At 50.0% G+C, this 25332-nt stretch overlaps 10 protein-coding genes across 15 annotated transcripts; 5 read left to right on the top strand and 5 right to left on the bottom strand.

The window, feature by feature from the left end:
* Nucleotides 1-314: 314 nt before the first annotated feature.
* On the bottom strand, nucleotides 315-2274 carry FVEG_03822 (hypothetical protein; the record flags this gene model as incomplete). The annotated part of the gene is made up of 3 exons (XM_018891481.1): nucleotides 315-1000; nucleotides 1052-1705; nucleotides 2205-2274. The coding sequence occupies 3 exons, from the start codon at nucleotides 2272-2274 to the stop codon at nucleotides 315-317; spliced, it is 1410 nt and encodes a 469-aa protein (XP_018747997.1).
* A 669-nt stretch (nucleotides 2275-2943) lies between these two features.
* FVEG_03823 (hypothetical protein) lies at nucleotides 2944-4736 on the bottom strand. Its single transcript, XM_018891482.1, has one exon. The coding sequence runs from the start codon at nucleotides 4370-4372 to the stop codon at nucleotides 3404-3406; it is 969 nt and encodes a 322-aa protein (XP_018747998.1). The 5' UTR covers nucleotides 4373-4736; the 3' UTR covers nucleotides 2944-3403.
* FVEG_03824 (homoserine dehydrogenase) lies at nucleotides 4701-6033 on the top strand. Its single transcript, XM_018891483.1, has 2 exons — nucleotides 4701-4846; nucleotides 4902-6033. Exons 1-2 carry the CDS (start codon nucleotides 4810-4812, stop codon nucleotides 5960-5962), a joined length of 1098 nt encoding a protein of 365 aa, XP_018747999.1. The 5' UTR covers nucleotides 4701-4809; the 3' UTR covers nucleotides 5963-6033.
* Nucleotides 4789-6519, bottom strand: FVEG_15342 (hypothetical protein). Its single transcript, XM_018904465.1, has 2 exons — nucleotides 6296-6519; nucleotides 4789-6241 (listed from the first exon to the last, which is right to left on the bottom strand). The coding sequence occupies exons 1-2, from the start codon at nucleotides 6428-6430 to the stop codon at nucleotides 6053-6055; spliced, it is 324 nt and encodes a 107-aa protein (XP_018748000.1). The 5' UTR covers nucleotides 6431-6519; the 3' UTR covers nucleotides 4789-6052.
* Nucleotides 6520-6653: 134 nt separating this feature from the next.
* FVEG_03825 (tRNA (guanine-N(7)-)-methyltransferase) lies at nucleotides 6654-7733 on the top strand. The gene is made up of 3 exons (XM_018891484.1): nucleotides 6654-6843; nucleotides 6892-7076; nucleotides 7124-7733. Exons 1-3 carry the CDS (start codon nucleotides 6698-6700, stop codon nucleotides 7606-7608), a joined length of 816 nt encoding a protein of 271 aa, XP_018748001.1. The 5' UTR covers nucleotides 6654-6697; the 3' UTR covers nucleotides 7609-7733.
* Nucleotides 7734-7975: 242 nt separating this feature from the next.
* FVEG_03826 (hypothetical protein) lies at nucleotides 7976-12039 on the top strand. The gene is made up of 2 exons (XM_018891485.1): nucleotides 7976-11724; nucleotides 11781-12039. Exons 1-2 carry the CDS (start codon nucleotides 8087-8089, stop codon nucleotides 11839-11841), a joined length of 3699 nt encoding a protein of 1232 aa, XP_018748002.1. The 5' UTR covers nucleotides 7976-8086; the 3' UTR covers nucleotides 11842-12039.
* Nucleotides 12040-12426: 387 nt separating this feature from the next.
* On the top strand, nucleotides 12427-14747 carry FVEG_03827 (hypothetical protein). Of its 2 annotated transcripts, XM_018891487.1 has the most exons (8): nucleotides 12427-12768; nucleotides 12825-12953; nucleotides 13011-13016; nucleotides 13072-13232; nucleotides 13500-13576; nucleotides 13633-13729; nucleotides 13787-14193; nucleotides 14262-14747. In XM_018891487.1, coding segments are annotated over exons 1-8 (930 nt in total). In that variant the 5' UTR covers nucleotides 12427-12716; the 3' UTR covers nucleotides 14263-14747. The 2 variants fall into 2 exon arrangements, with proteins under 2 accessions (XP_018748004.1, XP_018748003.1); XM_018891486.1 differs by having other exon boundaries at nucleotides 13787-14747.
* On the bottom strand, nucleotides 14526-16587 carry FVEG_03828 (hypothetical protein). 5 transcript variants are annotated; one of them, XM_018891490.1, is made up of 4 exons: nucleotides 16566-16587; nucleotides 16362-16498; nucleotides 15140-16311; nucleotides 14553-15082 (listed from the first exon to the last, which is right to left on the bottom strand). In XM_018891490.1, exons 3-4 carry the CDS (start codon nucleotides 15679-15681, stop codon nucleotides 14917-14919), a joined length of 708 nt encoding a protein of 235 aa, XP_018748007.1. In that variant the 5' UTR covers nucleotides 15682-16311; nucleotides 16362-16498; nucleotides 16566-16587; the 3' UTR covers nucleotides 14553-14916. The 5 variants fall into 5 exon arrangements, with proteins under 5 accessions (XP_018748006.1, XP_018748005.1, XP_018748007.1 ...); XM_018891492.1 differs by having other exon boundaries at nucleotides 15140-16189; XM_018891489.1 differs by having other exon boundaries at nucleotides 14526-15082; nucleotides 15140-16498.
* Nucleotides 16588-18821, top strand: FVEG_03829 (fructose-1,6-bisphosphatase). The gene is made up of 4 exons (XM_018891493.1): nucleotides 16588-16615; nucleotides 16729-17669; nucleotides 17736-18517; nucleotides 18566-18821. Exons 2-4 carry the CDS (start codon nucleotides 17554-17556, stop codon nucleotides 18694-18696), a joined length of 1029 nt encoding a protein of 342 aa, XP_018748010.1. The 5' UTR covers nucleotides 16588-16615; nucleotides 16729-17553; the 3' UTR covers nucleotides 18697-18821.
* A 562-nt stretch (nucleotides 18822-19383) lies between these two features.
* FVEG_03830 (hypothetical protein) lies at nucleotides 19384-21246 on the bottom strand. The gene is made up of 2 exons (XM_018891494.1): nucleotides 20092-21246; nucleotides 19384-20043 (listed from the first exon to the last, which is right to left on the bottom strand). Exons 1-2 carry the CDS (start codon nucleotides 20673-20675, stop codon nucleotides 19626-19628), a joined length of 1002 nt encoding a protein of 333 aa, XP_018748011.1. The 5' UTR covers nucleotides 20676-21246; the 3' UTR covers nucleotides 19384-19625.
* Nucleotides 21247-25332: the final 4086 nt, after the last annotated feature.

Below are 25332 nucleotides of genomic sequence, written 5' to 3'. Positions count from 1 at the left end.
TCAAAGACACGGACCGCCTCTAGCATGTGAATTCATATGCTTGATAGATGGGTGGATTGACCCTTGGTAACAAGACGGAGTAACGCATCAATTTCAACGAATTTACAATTGGAATCGACATTCACAAGTGGAGAGATGATACTCATAATGGGTACGGCAAATGATTTAATGGCAGTCACATAGAAAGATGCAGTTCAGTTAAAGCAATTTGATTGACTGATTGACTATAAGAATCAATGAAACCTGATTATAACACAATAACAAACCAACGAAATCCCGTGTTGGCAAAAGAAAGAAATTCCACTTTTAATCCATTATTGCATGCCGGTTTGCGCAAGAGCGATCCTCTTCCAGTGATCGCGCTCAGCTTCCAGCTTAGCAATCTTATCCTCAAGTTCTTCCAACTTAGCAGCCTTTCGCTCTCGAGACTTTCGTGCGGCAAGAGTGTTGCGAGCACGCTTCATGGCGACGATATCGCTAGGGTCATCGATGACGATAGGGGGCAGGGGCTTATCACGCTTGCGGGCATTTACACCGGCCACAGACGAGTGGCGGGTGGAAGGAGATGTACCCGACTTACGGCGACTGGGAGCAGGAGACTGGCTGTCTGAATCGACTTCATCAGACTTAAGCTCTGGTGAGTTCTCAACACTGTTGGGTTGAGCAGGAGCAACGTTGCTGTCCTGGGGGAACAAGGGAAACCAAGGGTCTGCAGCACCATCGAAATCGGCACTGCCAAAGTTTGGAGACACATCGTATCCATCGAACTCAGGGGACTCGTTGTAGATAGATGGTGAAGTCAAGGCCGTCAGTGCGGACGAGTTAGGTGCAGACATGAAGTTGTCATGAGCAAAAAGATCTTGGGGCGAGATAGTCGCCAGATTGCCAATAGAGCTGGAAGAGCTGCCGCCAAAGTCAAAGACAGAGGGGACAGCAGGTGAAGAGAAAGCCGTGTTGGCCCCGCCATCGAAGGCGGTAAACTCCTCAGGGAGTTCGACGTCTGATATTGGTGAGCTAGTGGTTCTTAAAGTGAGATCACGGATGCACAAACCTGCAGCGTTCATCATCTTGGCGGTTTGTTGCGGGACACTTCCTGTATTCTGAGAAAAGAGAGGGACTGGAGGCCTAGCAGGGCGGTTCTGCTTGTTCAAAGCGGTAGATGACGATGGAGCCGAAGAGGCGTAAAACTGGTTCGTAGGACGGTTTACAGGGGACGAAGAATGACCAAAAGCCTGGAGCAACTGGGCGACTCGTTGATTCTGTGCAGCAGGGGAGACAGGCTGTTGGTGACGATTGTGCAGATGAGACGAGTGACGACGCTGAGATTGCAGCGAGGTAGTTGACCGATTAGGGGGCTGAGGTGGATCGAACAAGACAAAGTCCTGTTGTGGTGATTCGGGACTCTGTAACTGTTGCGCGGATTGTGCCGGCAGGCTGGAATTCGTGGAGGGAAGCCATGGTGACTGGGGATCCGTGGTGAAGACTGGAAAGTCTTGGACTGAAATGTTGGCGGTTGTGAGAGAACTTGAGCTGAAGCTATTCAAAGCAGGGCTAGAGTTCAGGTCGACCGAGAGGTGAGCTGAACGGGGTGGTTGAGTGGGGATTGATGCGTTAAGGTCCTGGGACGTAATTTTGACGGAGGACTTGGGAATAACGGGGGAAGGGGGTGATTTAGAACATCTTGACGATCGCCTTACGCGTTTAACTGTTGATGATATTGTATTGTGATGATGATTTGGGGGTGGAGAGAAAAGAGAAGAAGAAGAAGCCTCAGGATGGGAAGATGGAGACAATTTGTATTTCTCAGGCAGCAATCCCGCAAGGTTTGTGCGCTTTCGCTGTAGGTACAAGCCCGGAATAATGGGGCAGAGTCTGACACTAACAATCTCTGACCTGGCCTTGGTGGGGTTCGCGTTAGCAGATAACTTGCGCTCTCAGGTACTGTTCCAAAAGCGCGCCCTTCGGACAGACATGGGTCCGGGCAATGAGTCACACTTTTATACGCCAACCTTAATAGGACTGGCCGATTTCTTGAGTGCAACCAATTCTGAGACGGCGCATCCTGCGCAAAGGCACCAAGCCTCCACCATAACTGGGACTACGACTGAGGTGCCAGGGTGCATTCTGCGACTCGAACATGTTAGCAAGCCTCAAAGGGGGCACCCAGGCACCTTCGGTGTGTTTGATGCACTCTGCCACCTCACCTTGTGCCTCTTCTCTTCTCGATATGCACTCATCCCCGTCCTTTCGCTGTGCTGTGTTGCCTGGATGCATGCTGGCGCAGGCTTGAACTAGCGAATGCCCGCCGTGTAAGCAACAAGCAGTGCCCCTGCATCCAAAGCCCCAATTGGCCGAATTACTTTTCCGCCCTGTTGGCTTGAGTGGCTTCTACCAATCAGCGTCTATGAACGGGTACCGAAGCCGCCATCACAGAGTTCAGATGTCCACGACAACTTACAGACCGACCGAGTCTCATTACATGAACGCTGTTGCAGCAGTGAAAGCTTACGAGGACAATGATGAAGAGGACAACGAATCCTCTTCCAGGGGCATTCGACTCGACGCAGCCGCGCATTCATTCATGCATCTCTGATTAGCCCATTACAATTTCGGTGTCTCAGAATTCTCATTCCGCCTTCGAGTCTGCCTCCGGCCCGTCCATACAGCCACGCATCGCTGCGATGATCGGTCAAAAAAATGTTGGCGGCCTTTTTTTCCCTCAATAATTTCCCGATATTTCAGTCGCAACCGTCCTAGCCGACCACAATACAGTAGGTGGAATGAGAAACTGACGCATGTTTCAAGGATATCACACTGTGCCTAAAGAAATGCGTCTTTTCTTCCATATTAGTCGCGGCATCGCATTTCGTATCTGAGAGCCAGGGAGCTGGCCCTAACCTCGAACCATCAATAAGCCAACATTTTGCCTGCATGGGCTGAGATCGAAGGATTCAGACTGGATTCAGCCCACTCGTATTGCTATTCTGCCTTTCCACAGCGCATACATGGGAATGTCCCATCAATTCGCTATCTTTCCTGCCCTGTCTGCGTATCCGTATCATGTTCCTGGTTCTCAATTGAGTTCCCAACATTTGACAACACCCTCATTGAATTGTAAACTATGGGATCCTATCACGGGCTAAGGCGCTGCGCAAAGCTAGTCTAGACAAGAAGTGGATGGTATCTTACTTTCTTACCAAGCATCTTGAGCCTTTTTCAAGGTTGTTCATGTACTTCGGACGCGCAAATGCCGACCCAATTCGTATAAGCTTCTTGGCTTGGTGTTTTGCGGAGCCACCACATTGGGATATCGCTCGATGTTGTCCATGTTCTAATTCCGTTGTACGGAATATCTTCTCAATTTCAACCTCCAATACTTGATTCCTCAGCGAACCACCAGCCATTAATTCCCTAGCCTGTCCAAGAAGGAATCAGCCTGTTTCTTGGCCCTCCGTGCCGCCATATCCTCCCTCCGCTTCTCAATCTCCCGTCTCCTAGCCTCCTTCTGCTCCTCTCGGGCCCGACGCTGCTCTTCCGTCTTGCGGCGCTCTTCCGCGAGCCCCTCCATCTCCGCCGTTCGAGTCTCTTCGTCCTTGCTGAACTTGAAAAATCCCGTGCCTTTCGTGCGGATCTCCCAGTCTGCGTCGTAGTGTTGCGCTGGCGGCGGCGTTGCGCTACGGTCTCGCTTCCGCGCCAGCTCTTGCATCTTCTCCGGGTCATCGGGATTGAAGGCCATAGACTGGATCGCGTCGCCGACGATGAGATTGCTGGGTGCTGCTGGTCTTGCAGACATGCGCTCGAGCTCTTCGGCTCCTAGTAGACCTCGGCGCGCTCTGCGCTCTAATCTGTCCTTCTCTGCTTTGGTAACTTTTCGTAGACGGCCAAACTCATCTTCATACTCGACCAATTCGCCGCTGTCGTCGGCTCCGTCTTCATCGCTGCTTGTCTCATAATCTTCCTTCCCTTCTTCTCCTTCCGCCCATTTGCGATCGAAGTCTATTAAGGGCGCTGCTTCATTCTCTTTTGGCACGTAATCTCCTCGCTTCATTGCAGCGTATAGTCGTGCTTTTTCCTCCATTCTGCGCTTCGCTCGCGCCAACTCCTGAGTTTCCTCCTCTGTGCCAGTGACCTCCTTCAGCTCCAGTTTCTTTGATGCATCAGACCCTTTGCTTCGTTTTGGTTTTGTCCCTTTGAAAATGTCATCTTTTCCTTCTTTCCGAGGTCGTGCGCGGCCAGCAGATGTCGCCCCTGATGAATTATTTGACATCAGTGATGTCAGTTGAGCAGTGAAGTCGAGCGACCTGGTTAATGTTGCATCTCGCTTTTGTTTCTTGACTGGTCGCTGACCGTATAAATTCGGATCTTGAGGCATCCTTTCCAATATGTGTTGCGGTTTGCGTGTGTTCTTGTGGCTGATAATCGTTGATCATAGAGGAAGACAATGTTATATCGCTGCTTTAGAATGGCACAGGCCCATCCATACTCAGCCTGAGGCAATCATAGTTGACAACCTAAAGTACTGAAGCAACAACTTTGAGTTACTCAAATTACTACGCTTGATTAATCTGCCACATATCCACAGCTTTATTATCACCTATAAGATCTTCTAAGATATTGATATCATGAACAAAGTGGGCTCATCAATTGGTTATCCAATTGGTTGCTGTTTAGAAGTCTCCGATGTTGTAGGGTAATACACCGCGGGGTTATGGTGTGCTCATATCACCACCGTCTTGAGTGCCCCGCCATCGGAGCTTGACTTTATTCTTTCACAAGCTTCGTCAACAGTTTCTCAGTGCAACAGCAACAATGGCCGCTCCCAAACAAGTTTTCATTGGAATTATCGGTAATTGAAACGCCAAAGCTATAAAACACTACAAACTAACAACTGTCACCAACAGGCGCCGGAGGTGTCGGCAAGGCCTTCATCGACCAGCTCCAATCCCTCGCTGCTCGGAAGCCAGCACCGAAGCTGAACCTCGCATACATTGCCACGAGCCGCAAAGCCCTCTTCAACGACGACTACTCTCCCCTTAATATCGGCAACGTCGTCGACACACTTGGCTCCTCTACCAAGGCCCCTCTCGCCCTCCCTCAGGTCGTCGAGTACCTGGCCAAGGCCCCCGCCAAGAGCGTTCTTGTCGACAACACCAGCTCTCAGGATGTTGCGGAACTTTACCCTCTTGCCTTGAGCCGAGGCATCAGCATCGTTACACCCAACAAGAAGGCCTTCTCAGGCTCATACAAGTTGTGGCAGGACATCTTCTCAGCTGCCGAGTCCTCTGGAGCCCGTGTCTACCATGAGTCTTCCGTCGGTGCTGGTCTCCCCGTTATTTCCACTCTGAAGGACCTGGTTGAGACTGGTGACAAGATCACCAAGATCGAGGGTGTCTTCAGCGGCACCATGTCCTTCCTATTCAACTCTTTTGCTCCTACCGAGGGCCAGGGTGGCAAGTGGTCTGAGGAGGTCAAGAAGGCCAAGTCATTGGGATACACTGAACCTGACCCCCGAGACGATCTCAACGGCCTCGATGTCGCTCGCAAGCTGACCATCCTTGCTCGTCTGGCTGGCATCCCCGTTGAGTCCCCCACTTCTTTCCCCGTGCAAAGCCTCATTCCCAAGGAGCTGGAGTCTGTTTCCAGCGGCGATGAGTTCCTTGAGAAGCTCCCTGCCTTTGACTCTCAGATGGAGGAGACAAAGGCTGCTGCTGAGAAGGCTGGCAAGGTTGTCCGATTTGTTGGTAGCATTGATGCTGCTTCCAAGCAGGTCAAGGTTGGTCTGGAGCAATTCGACCGCTCGCACCCTATTGCTGCTCTTAAGGGTAGTGATAACATCATCAGCTTCTACACCGAGAGATATGGAAGCAACCCTCTGATTGTCCAGGGTGCCGGTGCTGGAGGTGATGTGACCGCCATGGGAGTGACAGCTGATTTGATCAAGGTCCTGTCGCAGATTGCATAAAAGTCCATATTGAATAGCCAAATTAAAAGTATCAAGTTTGAAGCCCCAATGAGAATTCACGTATTTCCAGTTCGTTGTGTGTTATCATGATTAAAGTGACGCTTTGTCTATTCCTGTTGCTATTGCAGCAGCATGTGGGTTCGTAGTGACAACGCTATCGCGTTCGGAATCGACAATCGCAGGTGGGTTCGTATTACTGATATTCCTCCACATCCAAAGGAAGAGGTCGAAGATCACGAGAAGAAGAACAGGTATGAACAGCATAAGACCAAGGCCGAGCTATCCGTAAATCAGTCACAAGCACAGGGGAAAACTCGGTCGATCTTGACTTACACAGACAAGAGAGATCAGGTTAACGATAGAGGAGTACTCGGTCATTAGAGGACCAAAGAAGGTCCATGATGCGTCGGAGGACATCTGAGGCAGTCTGGGTAGCGCTACAGCCTGCTTTGGAGTAAGAAAGCTCATGACTTGGAAACGTGTGATGTTGTGGATGGCAAAATCACAGATTCCGAGGCTGCCTTCAGGGATGGAGGTCGAAGCTCCATGACCCAATGTCCAACGAACAGGGTTTATTTCCGTCACTTAATTGGCATGTGCAAGGCCAATGCTTAGCTCCTCACACCGCCTGCCGAGTATGGATCGTTCTGCCCTCCGCAAAGCTTCATTCGCATCAACTCCACAAATTATCACCAGAAATTGACAAGCACCAACTGAATAGCATCAACAACCATCATGACAACAGAGCTCACAAGCAAACAGAGAGCGCGCGAGAATGATCGCGCCAAGAGGACGAAAGATGGGGTCACTCAACTACCGCGCAAAAAGTTCTATCGCCAAAGAGCGCACGCAAATCCTTTCTCTGATCATATGCTAGAATAGTACGTGCACTGACTCATATCAATTGCATTATTTCTAACAGACTCTAGCCCTAAATCTCCAGATGATATGGACTGGTCCTCATATTTCCCACACTACGTCCAGGAGGGAACACCAGAGGATCCCTCCAAGCCTCCTAAACTGACAAAAGACGTGGAAATTGTCGATATTGGCTGTGGCTTTGGAGGTCTTCTCGTTGCTCTAGCGCCTAAGCTACCCGACACTCTCACGCTCGGTAAGTGAAGTAAAATGCCGTCAAATAGATGTGTCTAACGTACCCAGGCCTGGAAATCCGAACACAAGTAGCAGGTTACGTTCAAGAACGTATAAAAGCATTGCGATCACAAAACTCGGACAACATGTATCAGAACGTGGGCTGCATCCGAGCAAATACTATGAAGTTTCTCCCCAATTTCTTCAAGAAGGCTCAACTATCCAAGATCTTCATCTGCTTTCCCGATCCTCACTTTAAGGCCAGGAAGCACAAAGCCAGAATTGTATCGACAACGTTGAATTCCGAATACGCTTATGCGCTACGACCAGGCGGTATTGTGTATACTATCACCGATGTCGAGGACTTGCACTTGTGGATGGTTCAGCATCTTGAGGCTCATCCTGCTTTCGAGAGGATCTCGAAAGAGGAAGAAGAGGCTGATGAATGCGTCCAGGTCATGTCGACTGAGACTGAGGAGAGTAAGAAGGTTACGAGAAATAACGGACAGAAGTTTGTAGCGTTGTTCCGGAGGCTAGAGGATCCTCCGTGGTAGTTGGAAGTCAATGACAACTTGATGCTCTATCGTTTCACAAGATGCTTTAAATATGCATTGAAACACTTATGCCAACAACCTTGTGATATGGTCATAATCTATGCAGCGTTGAGCTCCAATTCAACCAATGAACATGTGCTATTCTGCTGGCAAGTTCACAAGAAATACCATGTTGAAGTTACTGAGAAAAATACAAGACTATAATATTAGGAATCTCTTGATACTCGATAGGAGATTATTTGTACCTGCAGGCAATGTCACTCGTCTCTGGCGGGTGCTGGCATGGGTTCCTTGTCCCGCAGACCTGGGCGGGCACCTTATTTTGACAGGGGTCCATCCAAATGACAGCATCCACTGTAATCGACAGCCACCACCTAACCCTCCACTACCTAGCACCAGCACCAGCACCGCCAACTTCACCACTTACATCCATCCCATCTTCGTTCAAGAATGTGGCTCTGAGGTCAACATCCTGGTGATGGCCCTCAAGCGTAGAGATGTTATTGTTGCTGGACTTGCTGCCTTCGTAGCCTGGGGCTTCGCTGCGAGCTGGTCACCTGTCCTCCGCTGGGCAGGCCATGCCTTTGTTGCTGGCTCCCTTGTTACTCTCGTTGCCCTCCTAGCCGGTCTCTTTCTCGTATCACGACGGCCAAGCGATCGAATACTACAACCACATGGCGTTACGTTTCTCGATAGGAAGGCATGGCGATTAGAGGTGCAGGCACTGCGCCAGCGACAGTCATATACTCCGACTCCAATAGACCCCGAATCACCCCGCGTTTCCGAAGCTATCGACCACTTGCTTGGTCTTATAACCCGGGATTTTGTGAATAGCTGGTACTCAAATATTAGTCGCAACCCGTCCTTCACGAACCAGGTCGATCATGCGGTGCGGCAGGCGTTGCTGAGCTTGACTGATTTCCTTCGTCATAAGGACCTGGCGGAGCTCGTCACCAGCCGTCTTGTTCCTCTCCTCACCGCCCACTTTCGAGACTTCTACGAAGCAGAGAAATCAGTTCGAGGGAAGAAACTCAACCGTTCTGTCACTGAATCTGAAGAGCTGGACCTAGCTATTGCCTCAAAATTTCGTGATGGACGCCTACATCCAGCTGCTTCTTTGTCGTTTCCCGACACCAAGATGGTCCAGCAGGACTACCTCAGGTCTCTTGTCGCAAAGATTGTACCCAGAGTACTACCTGAGAACATGTTGTCCAGTCGAGCTGTATCGATTATTATTCGCGAGATCGTTGCGTGCGCCGTTCTGTTCCCTGTGATCCAACTTCTCTCCGAACCAGACACTTGGAATCAGCTGATGGAGAATCTGGGCCGCTCAATGCTTCAGGATCGATCAACCGTGCGAAAGCTCCGGGCAGCTTTGGACCAGCATGCTCCTTCGACACCCAAAGCCAGCAAGTTAGCTTCCATGCCTAGAGTTGCTCCTGGAGACAGTGAGCGCAAGTTCGAGAAGTTTATCCGTGCTATTCGCAAGGTCAATAACCTATCAGATGCACGTCGTTTTCGTAGCGAAGTCGCTAGTCAACTGAAGAGGGATTCTCTTGAAGACAATCAAGACCAGGTCTACCTTCGTCGATTGGAGATGGGAAAGAGGCTGCTGGACCAACGGGTTAATCATCTCGCTGCAGGTGGCGAGCGTCGTCCGCCTGGTCCTTTGCCTTTACCATCGACTTCTTCACAGTCCAAGCTAGAGAGTGCGCCACTGGTAGATATTCTGCGAGATTCTTCAGCGCTTTCTTACTTTATGGAATATATGGATCGACAAAATCTCATGCCTTTAGTGCAGTTCTGGCTTGTTGTTGACGGATTTCGAAACCCTTTAGAAGATGATGGCCCAGATGACGAATTGCCATCGACCCTGCCAATGTGGACAGATGCCGACCGCCAGGATTTACAACAGATTAACCAGGCCTATCTTTCGAGGCCAGAGTTAAAAGTTCCGGATCATTCAAGGAATGAAGTCAAGGATTTCATCAAGGCAGGAAAGTCAGCCACCCCCTTACAATACTATAGAGCGAGGCGAGCTATCTTGAAGGCCCAGAGCGCCGTCCTTGAGGAAATGCGGTCACGCTTCTTTCAGAGTTTCAAGAAGTCGGATCTATTTTACAAATGTCTTGCAGCTGAAGAGGCAGCCAATATTCAGACTCTCAGATCGACACCACAGCCAGAAGTACAAATACAGGCGCAGGCGCAGACACAGGCATCGACAACCAACCGTGCGAGCAAGACTTTGCCAGCAAAGCCAAGACCAGTATCGCGACTGACGCCCCAATTATCCAACGCTGGGAAACGTACAGGATCCGCATCGGATCTTAAATCTTTGACATCCAATGGTAATGGACATGGACATCGAGCTAGGCACTCGTTAGACGAAGGCTCTTTCAATCCTCTATTCGATGACGATGACATCGATATTGATGGACTAGGAGATTCTGTCCAGAGTCTAGATCCAGAGGCGAATAGCCAGCAACTACCAGATACCCAAGTTGTTAAGGCAGTAGAACAGGCCTTCACCGATATCATGGAGGATGACCGTCCTCAAACTGCTGAAGCTCTTCGTGCCTCCCTTTTCGGCGGCCCTGGCGGCAGCAGTATTGGAGGCATTGATGATAATGCATCAAGTCTCTTCTCAGGCAATGATAACGAATCTCATCGTGGCTCTCTGGATATGGGTATTCGACCTGCTATGGCGAACAAGGAAGGCGAGAAACCAAGCCTTTCGTCGCTTGGTCTCGTCAGTGCGGCTTCACGAATCGGTGTTTTCGTGGACGACGATCTGTTTGGCGATAACAACAAGGATCTCCCTGACGACGGTGATCCAGATGACGGGCCACCGCCTGATGACGAGGACGAAGTGCATGAAGCAGCACCAGGAGACCTTGGACTGGCAGAAGCCATCACTGCTCTCTCAAACGACATCGATCGCTTGGTGGCGCAGGAAGCGGTTGTGGAATCGTTGACGCGAAAGGCAGAGTTGACAAACAATACTGCCGAACTGCGCATTCTTAGGAAGTCCAAGGCGTCTCTACACAGGGAGATCAGGCGCAAGGAGCTCCAACGGCAGCAGTACGTGATCCAGGAGAGCGACAACAGTCTCTACGGCCGCTCAACCATCAAAATTAAGTCTATTCAAGTGGGGAGAGAAGAGGATGGCCGAGAGTTTGCACTCTACGTTATTGAAGTCCAGAGAAATGCTGGAGAGCAGATGCCTGCAGCTTCATGGGTAATTTCGCGGCGATACAGCGAGTTCCACGAGCTTCACCAAAAGCTGCGGTCCCGATACCCTTCAGTTCGAAACCTTGACTTTCCACGGCGGCGAATGGTGATGAAATTCCAGAGCGAGTTTCTACGCAAACGACGGACTGCCCTGGAGCAGTATCTTAAAGACCTACTTCTTTTACCAGAAGTTTGCCGCAGCCGAGAACTCAGAGCCTTCCTTTCACAGAGTGTAATCACCCAAGGTCAAGATATCTTGGATCACCAAGACAAGAAAGACATGATGACTCGTTTGTACGACTCTGTTGCGGATGGAATGGATGACATACTTGGAAATATTCCTGTACTGGACCAGATATCTGAAGCTGGCCAGAACCTCATTGCAGCGGCTACTTACCAGCTCAACGCGGTTCCTCTCAATGTGAACGAAGATACGTTTCCAGCCGCTGAAGCTGAGGCAGAGCTGAATGCATTTGAGAATAAGGAACTTGAACCGTTCATCAAACCAATTTGCGACATCTTTCTTGAGATTTTTGAGCTCAATAAGGGAAACAATTGGCTCCGTGGGAGAGCGGTAGTAGTTGTTCTGCAACAACTTCTTGGTGGTACGATTGAGAGAAAAGTGCGGGACAATGTCAAGATGCTTGTTCAAGACGAAAACATTCTCAAATATATTGGGTTGGTGCAAGATAGTCTATGGCCTGGAGGCGAGTTTCAACGAGATCGCAAACCACGAACACCTGCCGAAAAGAAAAAGACGCGGACTGAGGCGAGCTTGATGCTGGCCACATTGGTGCCAGATCTCGCAGGTAGTGTTGTTGGAAGAGTCAACGCTCAGACAGCCAGCCGTCGTATATTTGCGACGTTGAACAACTCGAGGTTGAAGTAAGTCTTTAATTTCGTCGCCGACTTGTGTATGAGCTCAACTAACCTGTCTATAGTGCACACCTCGTATTTACTATGATTGATGAAATTGTCTCGGTTCTTTTCGAGGAAGGGTAGGGCTATGGAAAAAAGATCTTATCATTCTTCTCCACAAAACACATGCACATGATACAGGACAAAGCACAGCACAGCGAGGCGTTGGGCGTCACTGACAAGGGAGTCAAGTTGGGCTGATACGAGGATGAATGGATGACGATGATGCGGGATTGGGCGAAATGAATAACTTATGGTTTCGCAATGAAGAAGCCTCTTTTTTTTTTTTTTTTTTTTTTTTTTTTGGAGGGGGACTGCTTATTGTTATAGATGTCTACTCCATGTATAAGTTGCCGTTGATAGATGGCCATGAAGTAATAGTAATGACAATGACAATTGATGAAAGAAAGAACCTTTCCTATACGAGGTGATCAGGTCACGATTGGATTGTATTTTACATGTGAGTTGCAGTAACGTTGTGTTAGTTATGTAGGCTTTAATGCAGGCGAAAGCGTTCGCATGTGACGCTAGCCAAGCAGCTTCAGCGCCTGAGATAGCTGGATCCGGGGCACCTTCTCGATCTGGCCATTCTGCCGTGTCCTGCCGCCTTCTGGCCCCAGCCTTTTCGTCGCGTTTTAGGCGAGTCCTACCCATGCCTTAGTAACTAAGGCAAGCTTGCCTTGCGCCCATGTTCTCTTTCTCCTCTCCACCAAACTCAGCGTTGCTCTTCGTATCATCATCATCATCAAAGTCAATCCTCGTCCAAAAACCGCCACCTTCTCAAAACCCCGCGTTTTGACTCTGGCTCTTTTGTTGGTCCCATCGCGTGACTGGCCCTGGACATTTAATCTGGAATCTCCCTGGCTTTGATCCATATTCGACTTTCTGCTCTGTTCCTCTCTCCATCTGGATCCCCCTCTTGCTTGACCCGACGACACGACGCTCCTCCCAACGGCAACATGACGGAGGTATCAGCCACCCGGCTGTACTTGGGAAACCTCCCTCGAAATGGTCCGGATTCATCGCCCTGACGCTCTCAGTCAAACCACTGACCTGCTGCCCAACAGCTACCAAATCCGATGTCGAGGCTCACTTCGCGACTCATGGTACCGGAGAAATCACCGAGGTTAAGCTCATGAATGGCTTCGGTTTCATCGAGTACAAGGACCCCATGGATGCCCGTGATGTTGTACCGGGTTAGTTATCCCCCCTCATCTTCTTTAATGCGACGCGCTTGCTAATGATTCATCTAGCCTTCCGTATGTCACCACCAGACTCCACCCCTCCTCCCTGGCTAACGTGCGACTTCGAAAGATGGCTCTGATTTCATGGGAGAACGACTCACTGTCCAGTTCGCCCGCGGTTCCCGGCATCGCGAGGGCGGTTTTGGCAACCATGAGCGCACCGCGCCACGGCCTCGTCGAACCCCTCATCGAATGCAGATTACGGGACTTCCAAACGATACCTCTTGGCAGGTCTGTTCAATCCTCCCCGTTGCTCATCGCTGGATTTCCTGGACCCTCCCCTTGTGATTTGCGCGTATCTCTGGTTTTTCTGGTTTCGACCCATTGGTACTATACCGGGACTAGGTTTAGGGGACAACTTCCACGGACCCCTCCACCCCCTCTCCCGGTTTTGCTTCCTGGTTGTTGACTTGGCGAACTGCACTATCATTTTGTGGATTACATGGACTTCCGGCGTTACCCTTCCTGGACAGCAACTTACGTGGATTCTGGAAATAGGATCTCAAAGACTTTGCGCGTCAGTCTAGCTTGGACGTTGTCTATTCTGAAACTGGCCGCGACTCGAACGGCCGAGGGTGAGTGGCTGCTTGCGCACTGCACTATCTTTTTTTTGGAGGCTAACATGCACCAGTTTCGTCGAATTCGAGACTGCAGCAGACCTTAGAACGGCTGTTGAGAAGCTCGACGGGCGAGAATTCAAGGGCCAGCGAGTCCAATGCGTTGCTGACGTATGACAAGGAAGCCCCCTCTCTTTGTAAGAACTCGAGTCTGACATAACCTTCTAGACTCAGCCGGATATGCCTCCTCGCGAGCGCGGTAGATCCCGCTCCCCAGGACGTCGACCTTATCCTCCTCCCATGGACGACTACGACCGGCGCGGCCCTCCCCGCGGATACAGTCCCCGCGGTGGTGGTGGTTACGGCTACCGGGATCGTAGTCCTCGTCGCGATTACTATGATGATCGCGCCCGTTATCGATCTCCTCCTCGCCGTCCTATGGAGGACTATCCTCCCCCTCCCCCTCGCGGCCGCTACGACGACCCCTATCGCCGCGACTACCCTCCTCCGCCCGATCCCTATGCCAATGGGCGACCTCCCTATGACCGACCCCCTCGAGACTTCCCTCCACGAGAGGGCGGATACCCACGAGATGGTGGTTATCCCCGAGACTATGATCGTGGTGGACGCTACTGGTAAATCCATATCCCATTACCGCTTTGGGCGCTTGCTTGGCGGGACTGTCCTTGACCGACGGTGTTAGATCTACTCTCAACCGAATACGCTAAATGGCGTGAAACTTTGACGACCAGTCATGAGGTAGGAAGGACAAGATTGAAACGATCGACAGGCAGATATGCGCAACAATGATTGACGACCGACTGGTGATATTCTCAACGAGCAAACACAAGTATGAGGGACATTAGGATGGCGTCAGGTGTAGGGGTTGGAAGACTTGACGAGGGTTGACAGGTACCGGCAAAAGCCACGGGCGCACACGACATGAATGTCTTGGGTAATATGAACTATAGTGTATGACTACTAGGAAGCCGTCGTGGGTGAGGGTTTGCTTATTTGCTTTTATTTTGTCTTATACTATATAACCTGGAGGAAGATTTTGGGACCACTCGGTAAGAGTCGTTATTTGCTAGGTAGTTTTTGCTTTTATCACTGAAAAGGGTCAAAATAATCCAACTTTTGCTTTTGTATTGTTCAAATTGACATGGCATTACTGCACAACGAGTGAATCTGATACTCGTGATTTACTTTGGACAACAACCCAACCGTGTCGCCCCCGTATAGTACAAAAAGAAAGATGCCGGACCGAACAGAGAACAGTTTGACGCGCTTTATAAGGAATTACGAAGGGTGTATAAATATGGTATCGGGTATTGTTGGGTTTTGGTTTGTGTTCAAGATTAAGCAGTCTTCTTCCATTGGGTGTAGACACCGATGACACTGCTCAAGGTACCAGTAAGACCAACGATGCCGTCATCGAGGAAGGAAACCCATCCGAGACCGGAGACGGGAACGAGGATATCGCAAAGATCGCAGAGGAGTTGCTTCTTGGCGGCAGCGCGCTCACTGAGGTATACGTTAGTACTAATGATATGACGGTAAACGAGTGCATGCGAAACTTACATGGAGATGGTCTTGCTCTCGACAACACCCTCACCCTCCTTGAGATCAACCTTTGATGCGCGCACGCTCAGCTGTCGCAGAGTGTACAGCTGACCAATGATGCTAAAGGCGATACCAATAGCCCAGGATCTATAAGCCTCCTGCTGAAGGCGCTTGGCATGCTGCCACTTCCTGATACCGGCAGCATCAGGAATGGTGAGGGCATCGCAGGTGAGGTAACCAGCATAGCCCAGCTGGCGACCGACCTGGGTGTACTTGAGGACGGGGTCGAGGGACTTGGAGTCGGAAGCGGTGGCAGCGGCCTTGTAGTGCTCGACGAACTTTCCGGCTCGGAAGACCTTTCGGAACAGGCCGAACTGCTTCTTGAGGGCGTTCCAAGGGGCGACCTTGTCGGGGGTTGCGTTTGTGCGGAGGAGATACCATGCGTAGAAGCGGGCGAAATACTGAAGAACTCGCATGAGCTTGTCGCGACCGAGGGTTGTGGCCATGTAGCGCAGGTAGTGCGCTACCGTGGGGTGGTAAACGAGAGCGTCAGCGACCATGATGGCGATGGTATCGAGAATAGGTAGGTGGAGAGAGTATTGATAGTGTGCGACAGTTGTAATATACGAAGAATTACGATTCACCAGTAAGAAACCAGCAATTACTGATGGGAAAGAGGAAGATGGAGATGTAGATGCAAAAGTTAAGTTAAGTTTTAACCAGGAACGGGTAAGAAAAAGCTGGGGGAAAGGTAAGTAAGTAACGCGAATGGAGTCAAAGAGTCTGGAGTAAGGTCAAGTCAAGTCGAGAGAGAGAGAGAGAGATTGAACGTGGAGACGGAGACTTGACCGAGATGCCGAGGTCCGCCGCTCACGAGAGCGGGATAGTTCAAGGGAAGAGAGAAGAGAGATAGGGAGGGATAAGGTCAAGGAGATCTCCTGCAAAAGAATTGCCTTTTTGGGCAGGGGAATAATTGCCGTTTATGTTGGAAATTCGATAGTTTATACTGTACATAGCTTCGGTGTTCTATCCATTCAGTCATTGCTCAGTATTAAAGGGATGACGACCCTGCCAACTTTGTCAACCTCCATCACATACAAAGGGAGCATCCAAAGTCGAGGTCGACAGCCGGCACATGTCCGAGGCTTCATCAGGAGAATACCAGACTTCGGGGTAGCTTGGCGCCAATTCTGGCAATGCATTTCAACCTCGGGGACTTTCCGTAGGAGATTGGACTCACCCTCTAACCTTGAGAGTTACAGCTGAACTGGCTGACAGCTGATAGAGAGAGAGAGAGAGGCAGAGAGAGAGAGGAAGCTCCCGGCTGACCGGATAACCTTTGATCCGACTCCGGTCTTCCGTCAGAGAAGAACAAGTCTAGCAAGTCTAGGTTAAGTTACGGGGACATGGATGCATGCATGATATAAGTCGAGTCGAGACTCACTCATTCACTCAATCAATTGCCTCATAACCCCAAATCAAGGAATGAACAAGGTATGTATGAGATAGGGCATCTGAGTTCCCAATTTTCCATCCTCATAACATCCCCCCCCCCCCAAACCCACAATGAGCATATCACTCGGCGTTTCTACTGAAGATCTTTGGAGACGTCAATGTTCAAAACCCCCGCTTAAACGTCAATATGAGCGAGCCACCCCCACCGGGACAGGAACAGCCTGGCAGGGCCTGGAAATAGAGGGTCTCTCAGTGGCTGTGACGACAGGAATCGTGATGCTGCTCGGGGAACAACCCCCGAAGTCTACTGTCCCTCCACTTGTAATATTGTGGGGGAAGAAGTCGGAGTTGGAGACCCCGGGAAATCCTCTTGAGCCGCTTCCCCTCGGCCGGCAAAAGCACCAATTCCCTTCGGCAGCCCGCTATCAAAGGTCACGATGGCCCATGACATTCCGATATGATGCGCCCCCAATGGAGCTTTTTACGTATCATGGTTGGGTCTTTACGTCCTCTCAGAGTCTCTCGGTCATGTTGTTGCGGGTTGAAGTCCTGTCTCTTGCGGATGGGCCCGTTGATAACCCCCGTCGGTTAATGAAAGTATGGATGGATGTACCTAATTATGAATGAATGGATATCATTGATCGTCGTATCCGTCAATTGTCGTCAAAATCACGGACGGACGCGGTATCCGTAGTCAACGTACCTACGTAGAACTGTATTCCTTTACATAACTGGTCCCGTTTCCCCAATATTCGTCGCGTGCCTCTTCCTTTTCTTCCTCTCTCTTCTTCTTTCATCTTTCTCTCTCACGATACCCTCATACTATTCCCATCATACTTCTTGTCTCTGCCGGCTTAAACCTTCTCCCGGTCTAAGTCAACCCAAAGCCGCTTCTCCAACTGCCCCTCCCAACGACGATCTCAACCAACTTCTCCTCCTTTCATACCTATTCTCCCCTCACAAAACACAAATTCACAATGGCTACTACAAACAGCGGACAAGAAACCGAAAAGGTTAACACTAACATTGTTACCCTCACCCGCTTCCTCACTGAGGAGCAGGCCAAGCACCCAGAGGCCACTGGTGACTTCACGTACGTCGTCCGTCCCTTGTGACCTCAACTTCATGATGCCCGGCTAACAACGGAAACCAATCTCAGTCTATTGTGTCACGCTCTCCAGTTCTCCTTCAAGTCAATTGCCTACTACATTCGACGCGCTACCCTAGTCAACCTCACCGGTCTGGCTGGTTCTTCCAACATCACCGGCGACGACCAGAAGAAGCTCGATGTCATCTCCAATGACCTCTTCATCGAGGCCATGCGCTCGTCAGGCAAGTGTGCGCTCCTCGTCTCTGAAGAGGAGGACGAGATCATCTACTTCAAGGATGCTCATGACGCTCACTACGCCGTCGCTTGCGATCCCATTGACGGATCCTCCAACTTGGACGCCGGTGTCTCAGTCGGTACCATTTTCGCTATTCATAAGCTCCCCGAGGGCTCCAAGGGTGTCAAGGAGGATATCCTGAAGCCCGGTACTGAGCTGCTCGCTGCTGGTTTCACTATGTACGGCGCCTCTGCCCAGCTTGTCATCACTATGCGCGGTGGAACCGTCAACGGTTTCACTCTGGACAACGGCATTGGCGAGTTCATTCTGTCTCACCCCGACATGCGCCTCCCCAAGTCGCGCGCCATCTACTCCGCCAACGAGGGTAACTCTCTGTACTGGGAGGACAAGACCATCAACTACTTCAACTCTCTAAAGCAAGCTCAAGACGACGGCAAGCCCTACAGCTCGCGATACATCGGTTCCATGGTTGCCGATGCTTACCGAACTCTGCTCTACGGCGGTATCTTTGCTTACCCCGCCGACAAGAAGAGCCCCAAGGGCAAGCTCCGTATCCTGTACGAGTGCGCGCCCATGGCCCTCATCTTTGAGAATGGTACGTCAGTTGAATTTTAGTGATGAACGCTTTACTAACTGTGCGCAGCTGGTGGTCAAGCTGTCGACAGCAAGATGAACCGTATGCTCGAGGTGGTGCCCGAGCACATCCACGACAGGGCTGGTATCTTCATGGGTAGCTACGACGAGGTCGAGAAGGTGAAGAAGTTCCACAACTAAGAAGGGAAATCGAAGAGAATGGCGCTTTGGCATGGGATCATGAAATCAGTTAAATATCAAAAAGCGAACCTCATGAGTGAATGAGTATTTTAATGATGAATTTATCATATCTTCCATTTTCTGAGCGTTATGCAGAGTGTCGTCATAATGAGAAGTCATGATCGTGAGCCATCATGAGGCGGTTTAACTGGGGACGTCACGCCACCTCGATTGTCCCATCAGAACGAGATGCAACGCCTTCTTTAGTCTGTCTCTATAGTAAAAAATGTTGTCTTATCAAGCCTTTGTCCACTCTGGTTGGTACAGATATCCTTGGTCAACATTCGTCTCTCGATAACTAAATTCAAGCACCACATCCATGGAGAGCTTTGAGCTACTCCTCTCCACAACGTCGGGCTCTAGGCTGTATAATTACTCCGACACCGGTATGCCTGAGGAACAGGGAACTGATTTCTCGGTGGTCACTAGCCTGTGTGAATAGCATGCTTACAAGAATTGCTCTCAGTGTATGTGGTCTCTCCGTATTCTCATTGCTATGAACTGATTACCTACCTACCCGCATAGTTTTCCGTCATCAGCTACATTTTACATCCGTTCAACAGGCGAAGTAGCAAGTTGAATGACACAATGAGAGTCCTCTCAGGATATTGAAAGACTGTCATTACGAAGAAAACGAGTTAGCTGTAGGGTTCAACTTCGACTTCAGGGATTCCTCACCTAACGTGGTGAACCTTTTGCCTCTGCAGTCTTTTATGGTCCTTGCGTCTAATATCCAATATCCAGCTATTATAGGCCATAAGCAAATGTTGTCTCAATTTTAGGCAGCCGGTATACTACATTCAAAAGTCTATATATCTTCTCTATACCCGCCGATGCCTTTCTCCCCAAATGCAACAGTTTCCCTCCCACAACCTGAAGATCATCACCAGCTAAGGCGACGAATACTTGTATCCAAACTGCTCCTTAGCCTGGTCAATAACCTCCTTAAGCTCTGCACGTTTCCTCCTCGTCTCTTCATCCACAGGATCCAATCCTGTCGGTTTGTCTTTACCACTCGGGAGTAACAAGCCCCGCTTCACAGCAGGTCTCTCCAGTATACGAGCAAGCCATGCTTTAACATTCGGGAACTGATCATACGAAATTGATGTGCCAGGCAGACGGTCTGCCCAGCCGACTAGGGCAATATCTGCGATGGAGTAGCGACCTCTACCGGGTCCGACGATGTAGTCTCGGTCTGCGAGACGCTTGTCGAGGACACCAAAGAGACGCTCTGTCTCGCCAACATAACGCTGTATAGCGTATGGGATTTCTGGCTTGATACCAAGGAAATGAAACGCCTGTCCTTCCCTGCTGATGTGTAAGTGTACCGCCTTGATGTTGATGCTCATGACTTACATAGGCCCAATTCCACCATGCTGCCAACCAATCCATGACTCAGCACGAGTATAGTCATCATCGTCAATCTTGAATGACAACTTATGCTCTGGATCATATTTTCTTGTCAAATAGCTTAGTATCGCATTGCCTTCGAAGACAGCGAGATCGTTGTTATCATGGTCAACAAGAACAGGAATACGGCCATTAGGGTTGATAGCAGTGAACCAAGGCTCCTTTTGAACATTGAGTCCAATGTCGATGCCTTGTATGGTGTAGTCTAACCCATATGCGTCGCGAAGCTCTTCGAGAAGGATATGGGCTTTGACGCCGTTGGGTGTACCCCAGCTGAGGAGCTCAATGCCCTTGGAGGCTATGAGGCCAGTCGGTCGAGCCATTGAGTAGCTGCGTTTAGGAACTATGGAAGCAGGTCTGACTGTGTAATTGTAGTTTTGAGAAAGCTGTGATTTACAAAGTAGAGTAGAACGAAAGGCGAGAGACACATATGGCAGTTTTATGGTTGAGCGCATCGTCATTGAGCAGCTGAGGGACGCCATTTTTGCAGTATGATTTCCAATATGGTGACTCTGGGACGGGAAAATCATCAATTGGTCATTTGCTCTTTAGATTTGACACTTCTTCTTTCGCAATGAGTTAGGCTTGCTGCACGATGTTTGTCTAGGGAGATTCCGGCGTTCGGAGTGTTTACTCATCCACGAGGCTTTGTAATCTTGATTACCCTATAATGTGGAATCACCCAAAATTGGCGACGTTTTTCGATGGCTTGCATTTCAAAGCGCAACTAAACGCAGCCTCCGCGGAATGAATGTCCTCGTGGTCCAGCCATGCTCAGAACCTGCATCAATGATAAAGCAATTCTATGCTGTTGTTTGCTTGGTTCCAGTGGTTGAGTTGCAAATGATCGGCACATCCATTCCTCAGGGGGCGCTGAGCAGATGGCCTGAGAACCAGATGCAGTATGCACCATCACATCATTCTAAACTTGCCTACCAACATCCTCTCTCAACTTATTTGTCATTCTAGTCAAATCTTGCATGAAACAACCAACAAAAGCATCGACAACAAAACACAATGAGTGGGACAACCGCGCGGTAAACGATAGAATACGCCTCGCACGTTTCGATTTGACATTAGCCCCATTATCATAGCGCGCAATACGCAAGAAATGTCAAGGGATCGGCCCGTTGTTTCTCATCAGATCCTCACAAATATTGTTCAGGGTAGGTCCCAGATCAACGGATGAGCTGAGCTGCGCACGGGTGGAATAGTTTCATGTAAATGAGAGAGTGTTCCTCAGTGGATACATACGGGAAGATACTACAGTAGCACCAGCATAAACGCAGCAAAGATGTTTATGGTATTTCGTGTAAAGTTCTGTTGGGTTTGTCGTTGCAACCGTAACCCTGCGGGTGATCCTCCGATCCTTCTCGTGGTGGAGTTGCAGTTGGTGTTAGGCTGTGAGGCGATGAGTTAAGGGTCCCCTTTTGATCGTCCTGAGCTTTACCCCAAGAGATATCTAGACGCCCGCGACAGTTACTCTGACAGAGCTACACTCCCCAGAGATGAGAGCCTGGAGTCAACAATCTAGGACTTTCTTGAGTCTCGAGAATAGCACTTGACGCGTCGTCATCAGTGCCTCAATCACAATACGATGAATGCAATGTTGCATTCAACTCGCAACTAATCAGATGCAGACTCAACGCCCAGAGCATAGAAGTGCCTACGTCACTATCATGAGGTGCTAGCATCAATCAAATTGGGTTCTGACTTGTTTGGTCTGCGGAGCGCCCGCCTCAAAGCCAAGTTTCCCCTTCCCCACCCACGAGAGACCACTTAGCCTTGAAGCTGACGCCTGATGATACTGTAGGTACTGCACCCTGGGAACCGGTAGCCAATGCTCTTTGAGTATGGCCCTGGAAACAACACAAACACCACAGCCCCTACCTCGATATCCTGTCCAGCCTATTTACCCGCTCTGACTTACACTCAACTGACTGACTTCATCATCCATTGGGGGCCATGCAGTGCAGAACTCTACAGCACACACAGTTAATCATCCTAGAAGATGTGATCCAAGACCCGGAAAGCAGGGAAAGAAACTCTCTCAGAAGCCAGGTTCTTGATCGACCGCTGAGAAAATCCCCGACAGGCTCGCGCTTAGATCTGTGATGTGACGTCTTCTCATGCCACAGGGTCCTTAACTCCAGTTCCCATATCTAAACTCCATTCAAACGGTTTCCCTTCCCTTGACGATGTCTTCAAACCTGTTCTTTTTCAGAAGCGGCACAATGGATACAGACGCAGACATGGGGGATATCTGCACGTCTGTAGGATTCAAGCCGCTGATGCACTTTTGCTTTGACCTGGGCGCAAGACTTGGAAGTTGGCTCTTCGCCAACATGTCTCACAGCGGCTGGTTTCACCCCAAAAGAGTAATTCATACTAGGTTAGCTGCCAAGCGTTCTCTACTCACCGCAGCGGACTACCCTTTCGTCTTCCTCGTCCCGCCTTAGCTCTGAAACCTCAGTGAAAGGCACTCTGACCAACATGTGCTCAGTGGCATAAACCGTCTTTCCTCGAGTTCCCAGTCCAATCTCATTGGCACTTTCGCCTTTGAACTATACTTAGATTAGTTGTTCAACTTATCGGAGATCGCCAAGTAGTACCTTGGTTGTTGGACTAGCCAGTCTACGTACCCGGACGGCATTGTCGTGGCTTCGGCTGGCGGCATCGCTAAGGTCCGTCTCTAGACTCTGAGCCGTTGGCGTGGAGTTAATATTCGTCACAAAGCGGCCGGTCAGTGGAGCGAGCGAGCGAGTTTCGATTCGTCAAATGCGTATTCGTCGTAGTTGTCGTATTGGGAATACCGTACTGTTGGTGATCAATGGGCAAATAGTGAGCCCAAACAAGGCTCGCCGGTTCAAAACGCTCGAAACCTTGGAGTGCCATGGCGCCGACAAAAGCGCCTGGCACTAAACCTGGGTCAACAACGTCTCAAGAAGGCATTTCAAAAATTCAGATTGGTAATCAAACCACCAGAGATCATCAAGACATGTGATGCAACGGCATTACAAAGAAAGTCCGGCACTTCTGGGGGTTACTTCGGTGTTGTCCAGGCCTGTTGGTGTATTCAGCTTAGACGGGAATAAGTCACATTTCACGCCCACCTGTCGTTGTATCGCAGAGACATTCGATATGTCGCCATTCCTGGGGAAGCGGAACCGTCGAGAGAATGCCACAAGGATAAAGATAGAAAAGGCGGAATCACACGATGGGAAAGTCAATCTGTACTGCAGAGCACAGTAGCGGCCCCCAGACGTGGAGGCGCAAGATAACCTTTCGTGCGAGTGTGTAGTCTACCTTAGTAACTGCAACGGGCAAGATGTGAATCATAACGAGTATGCCTCATCGGTCAAAGCCGAAGGGAGACCAGAGAGTGAGGGAATCGTGTGCGACATACGCAACGAGGCAGAATAATGAGAGCGAATGCGAGAATTGAGAGTGAATACGGGGCCGAGCTGAACTGAACACGAGCATGGTGAATAGGAGAAGAGTATTATGATTCAAGGTGTTGCGAGCCATGTCAACTCATACAACGTTAACTTAAATTGCTGGTATACGGAAACGGTATCAAGATTCGAGGGCTCAGGGGGATTAGAGACAAAGTCCCCTGAGGCTGAGGCTGAAGCTGAAGCTGGTGATGTTATTAACAGGTTTCTATTATGACGATGTGATTCATCGATCGTTGATGAAGCTATCCATGACAGTTGAAGAACCAGGTACTGTATGTACAATGATGTGTGAGTGTGTATGTGTGTGAGGGGTGTCTAGACTCTAGGCTGCCGTCAATTCAGTGATTATCCGCTAGTTACAGCCTCAATTATGAGTGAATGAGTGAATGAATGAATGAATGAATGAACTGGATGTCCCAACCTGTCGGCTACCACTCGGCGAGATTCCCATGCAGCCGTTTGTGTGTGGTTATGGTTGTGCCGCATTCGAAATGTCGATGTCAAGAAACGACACAAGAAAGGCAAACTTGTTGATCTGGATCTCAAGACCACGCCCCCCTGTCTCCCCTGGTCCTCCGCCTTTTCATCACTGCAAAACGCTCTCTCCCACGTTAAACTGGCGGACATTGGCACCCCTGTTGGCTTCCCCACTTGGACCACAGACCGGGGATGATCGAAGCCAGGGGGTCGCAGAGAGGACGCACATTACCTTGCCCTCTATCTTTAGTCCACCATTGATTGACCTGACCTGAGGCGCAGGGAATACAATTTGTTAGGGACACCAGCCTCAAGTCAAGTCAAGTCAAGCATCCAATGCATGCACCTCTTTCCTAATGAGGGTGCCATGTTGCGCTCGACGTCTACCAAGAAAACGTGGCGGAGTAGCTCTCTCATCAGTCTCCCCGTCTCCGGCTCCGACTCCAAGGAATACCTTAGGCCCAGAAGAAACGTTGTTAATGGAAAATCAGAGTTTCCGTTTCCGTTTCTCATTCCCGTCAAACTTCTTTCCATTCTCGCTCTAGTGCCTTGCTCGAGCTCGGCGATTGGGTTTGACTTTGGGTTTGCGAATGGACTCACTAGAGCTGTGCAAAATACTGCTGCCTACCGGGGCGCAACCCCAGACAAGAAGGCCGTTAACCTTATGACGCCAATCGCATTTCTCCATCAGCAAATCAATCGCGACAACGTGACTCGAAATTGTACATTTGGTCTGCATTTACATGCCAGCCACCTGAGTAGCACTGCATTTCGCTTCGCTATGTACTCCGTACTGCATATACAGTACGGTACAGTACAATACAGTACAGTCGATGAAAGAAAGCTACGACGATAGGAGCAACAACATATGTATTGCCTATTCCGTAGCGTAGTGTTTATTACACACAAGGTAGCAGTAGCACTCTGCGCTGTCCCTTGGGATGGGATGTTGATCGCTGCAATACACTGGCGTATTTCCCAAATTAAACCCGAGCCTGATCCCAGCGAATCGCCGATAACACAAGGTTGTGAGGTAGGTGGTGATGATGATAAACTGTCCCAGGCCAGAACCAGGCCAGGCACGGGTTACGGGTACAGCGCGCAGCCTAACCCAGCATCGCAGCGTAGTGTCGTCGTAGGGGAAGACAAGGTTGCAAGATTGCACTCGTGGGCTTCGCCTTGTGGTTGCGGCGGCACAGCAGGTTACTGTACCCAGAGTCCCTGTCTCAACAACTCTAAGAGCATGGATTCA

Source organism: Fusarium verticillioides, chromosome 2, assembly GCF_000149555.1.
Source record: "Fusarium verticillioides 7600 chromosome 2, whole genome shotgun sequence".
NCBI lineage: Eukaryota > Fungi > Ascomycota > Sordariomycetes > Hypocreales > Nectriaceae > Fusarium > Fusarium verticillioides.
The sequence above is the reverse complement of the archived record's forward strand: the minus strand, read 5'-3'. Positions and strand labels throughout refer to the sequence as shown.